The sequence below is a fragment of the Crocuta crocuta genome, unplaced genomic scaffold, assembly GCF_008692635.1.
Source record: "Crocuta crocuta isolate KB4526 unplaced genomic scaffold, BGI_CrCroc_1.0 scaffold337, whole genome shotgun sequence".
NCBI lineage: Eukaryota > Metazoa > Chordata > Mammalia > Carnivora > Hyaenidae > Crocuta > Crocuta crocuta.
The window spans coordinates 2130642-2144267 of record NW_027528873.1 but is presented as its reverse complement, the minus strand read 5'-3'; the positions used below and the strand labels follow the sequence as shown (position 1 = coordinate 2144267).

General features: G+C 43.5%; 1 protein-coding gene across 2 annotated transcripts in view; it reads left to right on the top strand.

Moving 5' to 3' along the window:
- LOC144225487 (retinol-binding protein 2) overlaps positions 1–13626 on the top strand; it is a 67160-nt gene that overhangs the window by 40990 nt on the left and 12544 nt on the right. The window contains exon 1 of one of the 2 annotated variants that reach the window (XM_077756686.1): positions 3814–3911. The exons of the other annotated variant lie outside the window; for it this stretch is intronic. Coding sequence (XP_077612812.1) covers positions 3839–3911 — 73 coding nt within the window. The 5' untranslated portion in view covers positions 3814–3838. Of the gene's footprint in view, positions 1–3813; positions 3912–13626 lie in introns of those variants that run through there. 2 annotated transcript variants of the gene reach the window in all.

The following is a 13626-nucleotide window of genomic DNA, read 5'->3' as shown; positions in this document are numbered from 1 at the left end:
TGAGCTGTCAGCACAGAGTCTGATGCGGGCTCAAACCCATGAACCATGAGATCATGACCTGAGCCGAAGCCGGACACTTAACCGACTGAGCCACCCAGGCGCCCCAACAATGTGTGTTTTAATTAGCCCTACAGATAAATCTGACCCTTGCTAGGGGTTGAAAACCACTTCTCTAGAGATTTCTCAGATAATATTTTTTAATGTTTATTCATTTATTTTGAGAGCGACAGAGCATGCGTGGGGTAGGAATGTGTGTGTGAGAGAGAGAGAGAGAGAATCCCAAGCAGGCTTCACATTGCCAGTGCAGAGTCAGACACAAGGCTCAAACTCACAAAATTGTGAGTTCACGACCTGAGGTGAAACCAAGAGTTGAACACTTAACCTAGTGAGCCACTCAGGTGCTCCCAGATAATATTTTTAAATGTTTATTTGCTTATTTTGAGGGAGAGAGAGTGTGTGCAAGCATGGGGAGGGACAGAGAGAGAGGGAGAGAGAGAATCCCAAGAAGATTCCCCACTATCAGTGCAGAGCCCAACACAGGGCTCTCATGGTTTGCGAGAACTGTGACATCATGACCTGAGCTGAAATCAAGAGTCAGACGCCTAACCAACACAGCCACCCAGACATGAACCATGAGATCATGACCTGAGCCAAAGTCGGACACTTAACCGACTGAGCCACCCAGGCGCCCCAACAATGTGTGTTTTAATTAGATAATATCTAATGTGTGTTTAATCAGATAATATCTAAACTTATATTTCTTACAAACATCTAGTCAATCAATAATTATAGTCTTAGCATACACATCAATCAGCTAATTTCCCATGTGGGTATAATATGGGATTTTAGTTTGAGATGCTACTAAATCTTTTTTGCAAAAATAATCATGAATGAATGCATGAATAAAATATTGTTATAGTTTTTTTTTAAGTTTGTTTATTTATTATGAGACAGAGAGAGAGAGAAAGAGAGCATGCAAGCAAAGGGAGTCTCAGAGAAAGAAGGAGGGAATTCCAAGCAGGCTCCGCCCTATCAGCTACAGACCCCAAAGCATGGCTCAAACCCACAAACCCCAAGATCATGATATGAGCCAAAATCAAGAGTCAGATTCTTAACCAACTGAGCCACCCAGGTGCCCATGAGTAAAATTTTTTTTATTCATTTTTAAATTGAAGTTTAAATTATATATAATAAAAAAGGAACAGATATCAGTTGCACAGTTTTAGTTTTAACAGTTGTCATACAGCCACCATGTGACCTATAGACATTTTCAACTTACCTCCCCAAGAAATTTCCCTTGTGTCCTTTCCTATCCCCACCTTCTCCTCCTGCACTTACCAAATCATTGATTTCTTTTATATCACTGTAGATTAGATCCTTTTTCTGGAGTTTCTTATGAATGAAACAATGCAGTATATGACCTTTTGTGTCAAGTTTCTTTCCCTCAGCATAATACCCCTGAGATTCATTCACATTATTATGTGTATCAGGAGATTGTTCCTTTTTACTGTTGAGTAGTATTCTATTGTGTGAATACACCACAATTTGTTTATCCATTAATTTGTCAATGAATGTTTGGGTTGTTTCCAGTTTGGGGCTATAAAGTCTGAAATAATTTTAGTTTTTGAAACCCTTCTATTTTAATGAAGTTGACTGCATTCAGAATTCTTAATCAAAAGTATTTCCCCTTATTATTGCAAGGTATTATTCTATTGTTGTCTTCCATCAAAGTTGTTGAGAGGTCTGGTATCAATCTGATTATTGTTTATTTATAGGTAATCTATATGATTCTTTTATTTTCTCTGGAAGATTTTAGAATTTCATTTTTATTTTGTTCCTCTAAATTTCTACCAGTGTGTTCTGTGTTACATACATTCTGGTAACTTCCTTGGCTCTATCATCCAGTTTACTAATTCTCTCTCCAGCTGTGTTTAATCAGCTCTTTAATCCACCTATTATCTTTCAAATTTTAATGACTATATTTTTTAATTTCTATAACTACTCTCTGGTTATTTTTCAATATATTTTTAAATGTCATTTTATCCATTTTCATGTTTTTAAGTGCTTTTAAGTTTTTTTCTCATTATAAACATACTTACTTTATAGCTTGTAACTGACCATTTGTATTATCTGAGTTGTTAGAAGTTTAATTTGACTGCATATTTCTGCTGATGTGTGCTTTCTTGGTGGGTATTCATACGTGTTTTACAATTTTGGATGAGCTCACATTTGGCTGTCTTTATAACAGGGAATTCTGGTTGGCTTGATTTGAAGATGTGTCCTTCCAGACAGTTTTTACATTAAATTCTTTCTGGCAGCCTGTAAGCTTTGCAAGGTCCAGGACTCCATTCATTTAATACATTGGCTAGCAGGAAGCATAAGCTCAAACCCCAAACCAGAGGCAAAGTAGGGTAGAATTTCTTTTTAACTCACATAGATCTCAGGCCAAATAGACAAACTTTCTTATTGTCTCTGGGAAGATTTTTGGCTATTTCACATTCTCAATGACAGGGTAGTCTGTTCAGTGTTTTGGTTTCATCCAAACATCTTAGTTTCAACTTCCCACCTGACACAGGGTAAATGCCTCCACCCACCCATTGAAATTCAAATCTCTGGCTTATTGCAATTAGCAACCTCATTTTTGTTCCTAACTCTCTCCCATATCAGATCAGCTTTTTTATTATTTTCTTGCAAAGGAGGCCTATAGGAGGCTCAGTTGGGGGTAGGAGTGGCCATTTAGAGGTCCTTGAATCTGAACCTAAAGGGGAATACCTACCGTTCCAGCCCAGAAGGCTAAGTGCTCAGCTTATAGCAGTTTCTGGCCAAACATCAAATAATGAAGCCTGATGCTACTTACCTGTCTGCTTCTTCTGCTTTCACTCATTTTCTATTTGTCCTTTACTCCTCCTTTTATCCTATATTGGTTTTTTGATAGCAGCTGAGCCATTCTTAACCAACTGAGCCACCCAGGTACCCCTTTCAGCTGATCCATTCTTTTACTGTGTGTCTTCCTGACTCTAGTGTATTTACTAAAAAAATAAATGTGCTGTTTTACATCCCCCAAACCACACACAAATGGAATCATTTGCTTAGATTTCATAGCATATAAATACATATATTAGAGATCCAAAGTGCCAAAATCAAAACTGGCCTCACTTTTGAGGATTCATGGTTATCCATCTCAGCTCACAACTCTATTTTTCAAAGTATAGCAGCCCCTGTTCAGGCCTCATCTCTCAGAACTATGCATCACAGCAGTAAACCAACCCATTTTCTCACCCCCTGGGACAGCCAATTTGGGAAATAGCCCAAACCAAGAGTTCTTGTCCAAACTTCAGCTATGTCCCCTATTTTGGTCAAGGTGATCTTCAGCTTGCTCCTGGTTCTTGAAACAGAGTCCCACTGCCCCTCTGCCTCCCATCTGGCTTCCCTCTTTGTCTGGCTTGCGTTTAGCAGATTGGGCACTGCCCAGTGTGGGGTGGGCACTAGATATTTGTTTTTCCTTAAACGTCAGACAAAGTGTTTAGCGTGGGGACAAGGGCCCTGTGGGATCCCAGCAAGCCAAATATGAGCTGCTTTTGGCCCCTGCATATGGTACAGGTCATTGGGACACCCATGTGGCCACAATGGACTTTGAGCATGGATTGTTCATAGTCCTGCTGAACTTTGCAAAGGAAAGGAAAGTTTTTTTAGGTTGTGCTTATGATCTTTGAACCAGTTATCTCAAAGCCATAAACCTAGTCACTAGGCTATAAAAGTAGCTTATTTCAACATGTTCTCCCTGAAGCCTGCTCCTTGACTTTCAACATTCATCCACATTGAACCAGAGGCTATCACCATGACAAGGGACCAGAATGGCACCTGGGAGATGGAGAGTAATGAGAACTTTGAAGGCTACATGAAAGCCCTAGGTAAGGGAGACGGAAAGGATGGAAGAGGGAGGGGATCTTTGGGAGAACTATAATCCAGCCCTCCAGACAGTGCCATTATGGAGTTCAACAGATCTGTATGTAAGCCTTGCTCCTTATTTGCTAGCTATGTAATAATAGGTACATCATAGAAATTCTGAAACTCAGATTCCTCATCTGTAAATTGGGAATAATAGTAAATGAGATTATGTCTGGAATGTCCTTAGCATAATACATGGCACACAGAAAAGGTACATGAATGTGGGATTCACATATGCACATACATGCACACACGGAGTAAAACCAAACTTGACAAGATAATGCAGTAGCTCCCCCACTTTGGATCACCATCTCTTAGGTAGCCAGTTAGACCTGACATTATCCATGAATGACCCTTGCATTGCTCTTGTGCCAGGCTTATAGTGGGGAAGCACACAAGGAGTGGCTAAATTTGTTATTCTAGAGAATGTGAGACCCATAGAAGGCTAGCAGTAGCTTTTGGCATGCAAATCAAACAACTTGCTGATTGCCTGGCTTTGGAACTGGACTTCAGGCCAAGAGCTTGATCATTGTGAGTCCTGAGTTGACTCTCTTGTGGAATCTCTCATGGGCTGACAGAAATAATTTGAAATGTGAAGGAGGAACTCACTGTGTGGAGCAGCTGCCATGGGCCAGGCCCTGGGCAGGAAGCTTTGGCTGCCTGTGCTTCTTTCAGGCAACAGCCTGCAACAGCTTCCTCATCACCTTTTCCAGCTTTAGAACTCTCCACATAAGGAGCTCCTGGTTGGAATTTCCCCACTGCTGGGGCTGCACGTGGGGTCAGATGTCCAATAATTTGGGTATGATGATGGGAAGTCTCACCAAGAATGGGAATTGTGGAATTTTCTGTGCAATTAACTTCTAGTTTAATAAACATTTCTTTTTTTTTTAATTTTGTTATATATTTTTTTAACATTTATTTATTTTTGAGAGGGAGAGAGAGAGCAGAGCAAGGGACAAAGAGAGGGGGAGACACAGAATCTGAAGCAGCTCCAGGCTCTGAGCTGTCAGCATAGACCCCAATGTGGGGCTCGAACCCACAAGCCATGAGATCATGACCTGAGCTGAAGTTGGACGCTTAACTGACTGAGCCACCCAGGTGCCCACCCCATTGATGAACATTTCTACTCTGTCGGTGAAGACGGAGAGCTGACATATTGTGTGATGTATAGAGATTGGAGTTTTCTCCATGTATTTTAGACATGTTTCAAATACAGAATAGCTGTCTTTTCCCTCCTGGCTCTCAGAATTTTACATCAAATACATGGGAGGTTGGGGGAGAGGAAGCACAAATCCACCTTCCAGAGCCCCAAACTCGTTGCACTAAGGTTAGTGCCCTGAATGAACAATAGAAATGGAAGACTTAGGGGCACTTCGGTGGCTCAGTTGTTTAAGCATCCAACTCTTGGTTTTGGTTCAGATCATGATCTCATTTTTCATGAGTTTGAGCTCACATCAGGCTCTGCTGACAGTGCAGACCTTGTTTGGGATTTTCTCTCTCCCTTTCTCTTTCTGCCCCTCGCCAGCTCACTCACTCTTTCAAAATAAATTAATAAACCTAAAAATTAGAAGAAATAAAAAATGGAAGACTAATTCTACATATGGACAGATGATCTGGAGCTTAACTCGGAGGTATAATTCTGAACAAGATCATGCAGGTGAGGAAACCAAAACAGAGGGGCCAGCCCACATAAGGCTTGTTCTCTAACCCTGACCAATTTTTTAACCTTGCAGAACCAGCTTCCTCATCTGCCAAATAGGAATAATAGTACTAGCCATTGGCTGTTTGGCAGTTTCAAGCTCTCAGCCTGTACTGAACAAGCCAGACTCAGGGAATATAATCAGAAAGCAATTTTGTGTCCTTTGCTGCATTTCTTAAATAATAAGAGTCCTGTGTGACTTCAGGTATAAAACTAGGCCTCAGTTCAGTTTTCAGTTGTGCAGACTGGTCCCTGATGCCCCCTCGCCAGGCTTCAGGTAAGAGGCAAGCCCTCCTATTACCATCCCCTGGAAGCAGCTGAGTGGGACTGCCTCCACAATTTAATCTGCTAAAAGCAACCCAGCAGATCTGTACAATTTCCTCCACACCCACCCTGCAGAACAGGGGTTGCTTTCCCAACATTTACAAGTCAGGAAGCTTGCCTTCTTTGCCCTTTAGAGCATTCAACCCTTGGCATTTGGGAAGAGCATCTGTAGAGATCTCTGCAAATCCCCAAATATGGAAATATCACTAAGTATAACTCCATTTCCTGCTAAAGAACCGTCACTTTCTTAGACTTTAATCCCTCACACCAAGGAGGTGGCTTTCTCTGGGGGACTGGTGGCTGGCTCAGAAGGGAAAGAGACTCCTGTTGAGACGTGGGTCTGGGTGACAACCTGGTTTTGTCACTAGCCAGTGACTCACTCTACACATCAGCCTTCCCACATGACTCAGCTGCCAGCTTCAGGAGTGTCACATGTCACAGTAACCTTTAGTTTTAGCCCAAATTATCACAGTTACTAAATGTTCAGAGAGTGAGTGCCAAGGGTCAGTGGTACCTCCTCTCCTGCCTTCTTAGACACCTGGTGTGTCTTGAGGCCCTAGACTTTCTTGATAGCAAGGAAAGTAGCTAGTAAACCCTTTCACCCTGAGGAGTCTGTAGTTTTCTGAGGTTCTCCTGCTGCATGGATCAGAGTATCAGGGAATGGGGGGAGTGGTTTTTAATTTAAAGGGGAGCCTGAGGAGGGCATGTCTAAAACTGAAGTTCCAGCATTGTGCAAATGCTGGTGGGGAGTCTGTTCACTACCAAGGAGTGAGGTCAGTACTGTACAGACATGGGGAATCATTTGGCTTTTCTACCACAGTTCAGACATGCCCCATGGAAGCCAGAGACTATGCCATCTAAGGCGCCACCAAACAGAGTCTCTGCTTTCAAGGAACTCAAACTGTATAGTCAGTCGAGTTATAGCTGTGCACAAATGGTGTTCCTGTTTTCTGCTGCAGTGTGACTAATCACCCCCAAAATATAGTGGCTTAAAACTACAGTCATTTTATTAATGTCTCTTGTGGTTCTGGGGGCTGACCAGGTTCACCTGCTAGGCCCCTGCTAGGCTCTTGCTAGGGGGCTCTCATTCAGTTGCAGGTGGACAATAACTGAAGCTGGAACTATTTCAAAGGCTTCCCCACTTCTGTGTCTGGCAGTAGGTACTGGCAGGCAGCTGAGGCCTCAGCTGGGCTGTCAATATCTACATGTGGTGTCCCCATGTGGCCTGGGTCTCCTTACAGCATGCTTGGTGTATCCAAAGAGAGAGGAAGTGAAAGCTGAATGGCCTCTTATGATCCAGGCTCAAAAATCATAAAGCATTACTTCCATTGTATTCTACTGGTTGAAATAGTCATGAGCCTACCTATCTTCAAGGTAAGAGTATATAGACCCATCTCTCAGTGGGAGGAATGTCAAAGCCATATGGTAAGAATAGCATGAAGGTTGAGAGGTATTGTTGCAGCCATTTAAAAAAAATGCAATCTATCCCCCATGGGACAGTGAGTGATTCCATTCCTTGGGCCCATAGCAAGATATGTGTGTGGGTGGTGAGTAGAGCTACTATACACATGTCATTGAAGGCTTCCTAAATCCTGGGTGGGGTTTTGAAGGAAGGAGAGAATTGCTTCACACCGAAATGTAGTCAGTCATTGCTCTGCGGGCATGTGTAAAGGCCAAGCCAGTAAGAATGTGGTGTGGGCAGAGAAAAAGTTGTATTGTGAGAGGGTGAAGTGCAAGGAGGTGATGAAAAAAAGTCAGAAAGGTGACAGGTCAGATCTCAAATGGAGTGTGCTGCCACATGTGGACTTCATTCTACAAGAAGAGGAATTGTCTACAGAGGAGAGAGAAACCACCCATGCTCACTGTGACAGCCAGAGGTGAATAGATCTGCAGAACTGTCAAAGAACTGAAGAGGTTATTGCAATGGCCCTGGGAAGATGGTAAGAGCAGTGCCAAGAAGGTAGACAAGGGGATGTCCAAGGTGGGAAATAGACTAAATTTGGTGACTGGGTGGTGACAGGGCAGGAGGGAGCCTGGAAAATGAAACACCTTCATGTACTCAGTGAACCATCATGTAAATCAGTGAAGATGTGGACATGTAATGGAAGGCTTGTATCCTAAAACTGCTCAGTTAATGTTCAATTTAGACATCTAGGAAATATTTAGTCCACCAATTGTAAATGTTGGGAAAATCAGTTCTCCTCTTTATTTGGAAAGGAAGGAGGGGTCCATCTCCTATGAAGACCATCTTTTAATTTAAATTAATATGCACATATTTAAAAGAGCAGAGGCCACTGCAAAAAGCCCTAGTGGGTCTCTGGAAAATTCAACCAGAAAGGAGGTAAGCCTAGAGACTGAAGTCAGGCAGCTCCTACCTGAGTGGTCTCCGCCAGGAAAGGTTTCCTGAATACCCACAATGTTCAAAATCCTGTCCTAACTGTTTAAGAGCCACAGTCTACCATTAGAGGTGAGCACATGCCATGATAAGCATCATTCTAGAACCTATATATATTATTTCATGTAATTTATTCAGATTCAACAAATGCATTGAGCACCCATGACATGCCAAGAAATGCACTACGTACCAGTAACATGGTGGTAAATAAGGTGACAAATCCCTCTCACTCAAGGAGTGTACGCACTGGTGGCAGTGAGATAAAATCAATAAGATAGTGGTATGTGCTTTAAAGAAAACTAAAAATGACTTATTGGGTGAAGAGTGATGGGTGCTCAGGGAAAGCTGTCTGAGTTGCTGACAGGTGAGCCAAGGTTTGAATGTTGAGAAGCAGTGTCCCAGGTATAGGAGACAGCAAGTGCAGAGGTTCTGGGTGTGTTCAAGAAACACAAAGGTTGATGTGTTGGGAAGTGGCAAACAAGGGAAAGTTTGGCCCTTGTGATGGAGGAAAATCTATTTTATTTGTATTCTTTAAGATCACGGTGGCTACAGTGTAGAGAATGAATCACTGGAAGGCAAGACTAGACACACGAAGGTCCATCCTAGGAGGCCACTGTGTTGTTCAAGCAAGAAGTAATGGTGGCTTGGGCTAGGAGTCCTCAGGGGTCTGAAGAAGAGAGAACAGGTTCAACATACATTTTGGAGATAAAGCCAACAGGGCTTTTAGAGGAATATGAAACCAGAGAGTATGAGGTAAATGAAGATAACCCCAGGCTTAGGGATGAACATTGGGAAGATGCTGATCCCATAGGCTGAAGTAGAGAATACATGGGGAGGAATGAGTTTGGAGAGGGGTGCTGGGCAGGGCAGAATATTCTAAGAGTTCTGTTTCACATATTTTAATTTCACATGCCTGTAACACATCCAGCTGGAGTATTAAAATTGGCACGTTGGCACAAGATCTAGAGCTCAGGGTATAGTCAGGGATCAAGATGAAAGGAATGTTTTCCATTTCATGGAGTGAGGAATCTGAAGCCCAGAGAAGTGAAAGGACCTTCCCAGGTTAGGAAATGATGTTGCTCAGACAGGGTCCCAGTCTACCTGCCTTCATCACTCAAGCTCTTTCCATGGCACTGTTCTAGTTACAGGTACTAAGCATGGGGGTAGGGGAGGAGGAACTGACTGGCAGACAGTCAGAACCCTCGGAAACATTCCAAGAGTCACTCAGAGTCCCTGGGTAGGAATCAATTAGCAAATGAGGGAGAGGGAAAGAGAAAAAGAAAAAAAAATGTCTGATGACCCAAAGAGTTAGTTTCACAAAATTTGGATTTCTGCTGGTGGTCACTAGTCAAAGAAGTTATACACCTTGCCAAAGCCTTTACTTAAACCAAAGTCTGCTTGGACTTTTAGACAGAGAAAGTGCTGGGGGGTAGAAAAGCCCCAATGAAGATAAGTTCAGCCCCTTCCTAGCATCTTCCCCTAGGAGAGCGAGACCCCCTTCTCTCCTACGTTGTAATGGCAGCCCCTCCACCCTGCCGCCATCCCAGTGGGGAGTACTAGATTACGAGTGGGGAGATAAACTCATGCAAGGGGAGGAGGAAGCATCCCAAGTTCTCCAGCCTGCCTCTGCTGGCTAGGAAAGGTTTTAAACGTATTTGGAGATGCCCATGAGAGAAAGGAGGAGGCAGGCAGGGGGCCAGCGCAGTTTCTCTCTAAATGTGTTATCTGGAGGACGAAATGGTATGAAGATGCAGAGAAGAATCCTCTTGCACTCTGCTCCTCACAGTTGCCCAAGAGGGCTGATGATCTGGGGATAAAGTCCAGGTTTGAAGCCCATCAAAGCTGCACTTGAAATGGGTCTCAGATTTCTTATGATGAATATGTGTGCATCTCTCTCTTTAATTTACAAAGAGTGCCTGCCCTTTTAGCCTGCAACTTTAGCTTTTTGCACAAGCATATTACAAAGCATTTTAATGGTGAGTAGTATATTCATATTTCAACTTTATGGCTTGCATTGTTCAAAATGCAGTTATGGAAAGTATGCTTTAATAAAGTCACTACAGTGTTGTTTTCTTCTGCAGAGGCTACAAGCCACATATATTATTCAGAAATAGCTTGCCTTTGGACCTTTTCCTCTGAGATAGAAATTCATTTCACCTGGCTATAAATCAGGCTCAAAGATACCTTTAATCCAGAAAAGCAGATAAAACATACTTGATAACCCTGATGTTAAAATACCATATCAGGAAAATAATTTTCTCTGCAAAGTACAAAGAGGAAGTGTTTTTATAATCTGTGTGTGTGTGTGTGTATTCTATAGCTGCAGTTAAACCTTTCCTTTTGATTAGAAATATCACGATTCCACCAACAGAACCCTTGGCTCCCTTCCCTGGGGTGGAGCGGAGGTGACATGATTAACTAGCCTGTGCAAATGCTAAAGGGTGGCCAAGAGGCTGAGCCATTTTTCAATCTAGAGAAGCAGCAATGCTTGATTCCATTTGCATAGAGCCCCTGATAAGATTCCTCCAGCACTGGTCAGAAAGATTGACGGGGGATGGTGTTTCCAGAACAAACCAGTTCTATCAGCCATAGGCATTTTTAGCTGTGGTCTGCCTTTCTGGGCAACTAGGGACAAGCAGTAATTTTTGTTAGAGGAGCCTTAGTTGTGAATGATAAACAGAATGTATTTGTAGGCAAGCTGTCAGGAGCTCTGTCCCAGCTGGGGCATTCTGAACCCACCAGGTAAATTCCGTGTGCCTTGATTTCCACATCCTCTCTGAGGAACACTGCTGTTCTAAATTTCTCTGTAATTCCCAATTCTTCCTTAGTCCTTTTGCCTGGAGCCTTCCCCTTTGTTTCACCTGGTTAACACCTGGTCTGTGGGTTTCTTTCTCATCTCCTAACTATGGTTTCAGGACCAGGGTTTAGAACAGCATAGACCTCAAGAGCAAGAGCTAAAGTTATTTCTATCCACTGGCCAAACTATGCAGTGATGAAACTGGTCTACGTAGACAAACCTTTGGATAGGCTGGCTAGAATCCCCATGTGACAAGCCAGGCCTATGTTAGTGAGAGAGTAGATGCGCCACCATTCTGGCTGCTCCTTCGGAGTCCAGAGCCCTTGGACTATGGAGCGGAGATGCATAAATATGAACCAAATATTTCACTCTGGACTGAATGCTGATCTGGCCACTGTTTCACCTAAACAGAAAAGGTTGAGGGGTAGAAGCCAATGGGCGAATACCCACAAGCTCACTGCTACTTTGTAAAGCATTTTATCATCATTTTAATGGAATCCTTACATAAATAACCCTATGAGATGAGCATTCTTTTCCCATTTTACTGTGAGATAACTTAGGCTCAGAAAGGCAAAGTGACTTCATTGAGGTCACATAGCTGGGAAATCTGGGACTGGATTTAAACCTGGATTTGACCCTCACTGTTTTATACCAGTAGTTCTGAACTGTAGCATGCACAGAATCACTTGGAAGACTTGTAAAAACAAACATGGCCCAACACCCACGTCTACTGCAAGCCCTAGAATTTACATTTGTAAGACATTCCCAGGTGCTGTGAAGCTGCTGGCCCAGGGACCTCACTGTGAGAACCACTGTCCCAAACTAGGGTGCCCATTAACCAATCCAGAAGTATTTCTTGCACACCTACTTTGTGCCCTATCTTGGGGACAGAGAGCAAGAAGATAGCATTGTCCTTATCCTCATAGAGGTAAGACTTTGGAGGAAGGAACAATCACCCCCACAAAAAGCTCAGAGGAAACGATCAGGTAGTGCGCCTGGGGGTAAAGCTGTGTGGCCTGAGGAGCAGGTGAGGAAGGAGGCAGGAAAGAGCAGAACAGCGCTTAGAGAAGGCAAGGCTGGGTCTGGGTCTTATGACATTTGGAGAGCTAGGAGAAAAGGGGCAGAGATTTAGGGGGCGAACACACAGGGCGTATCTAGAAAAATGCTAAGGACTCCAAGCACACCAGCCTCTGAGATCAAGGGACTTCATAATGATGATTACAATGATAGCAGCTGCTACCATTTATGGGGCCATTACCACAAGCCACCAGCCACTGGGCAGAACTCTTCACAAACACCATCAAAATTAATCCTCAAAGCAACCTGATGCAGTTAATAACTCCACTTATGGCCACTGCTCTCTGCTGCTTCCAGATCTGGACCCAAGGGTCCAGCAATGGGACTGAAGCTGGATACACAAATGTCACCTGACTCACTAGACCGCTTCTGGGATAGAAGGAGAGAATCAGGAGTTGGAGTGTGACATATTAGCCCTCTGCCTGCCACAAACGTGTGTTTATACTGACTAGATATGGAATACTCTTCAGTCGCTTTTAGCAATTTTAAGGAAGGATTAATTTGTAAGACAGGAATAGTTGAACACTTGGTCCTGTTTAGTCTTTTCTCAGCAGGCCAGCAGTTGCCTTGAAAGGTGAAAATTAAACAGGAGATAGTTCCATAATTGCAGGGCCCAGGTGACTGAGATAAATGCCTCAGAAGGGGGTTTGTTAGTGTTTTCTGTATTATGTTGTGTGGAGCACCAGACCAGCTGGGTGGGATGTCCCACCACAGCACAGGGCTATGGCCATATAAGACCGGGAAAGTCTATATCCTATATCCCCACTGTTGGAGTTGCCAAGTCTATTTCCTAGAATGAAGACTCTGTGAAGTTCTTCAGTGTAGAAACCAGCTTCTCTTAAGTTTTACTTCCTCATTTCTCAAACTTAGTAGCTCACAGACCACATGTTTTTGATGACCCAGTGACCTAGGAAGCAAACACAGTGGGATGCCCCAGGCCCTGCGAATGCTGGCCAAGATGCTTAGAAGTGTTCACAGCACAAAGAGCAGAGGAGAGAGCCTTCGTCTCATTCCACATCCTGCTGCCTCATTCCAGGCTGTGTGGTTTGGACGTCCCCAGGCACAATTCCATAAGCCATGGAGCTGAAGCTGAGTGAGGTATCAGAGAATGGCCAGAGGTTGGAGTGTGATTGACCCACCTCAAATTTCTGATAGGACCCTGAGCGCAGAAAACAATTATGATGTGGTGAAGACAGTACACTAGAGCCCTGGAAAACATAAACTGCCCCAAACAGGGAAGTCTCATCAGCTGGACCCAGAAGTCCTTGCACCTCCAGGGGAATTATAAAGAAGGGTCAGCCAGAAGTTACTGGTATTTGGGCAGCCACAGAAAGTGCACAAACTAGGATGGTCTCACCTGACAAGATGGGCCAGCCCAGAGCTGTA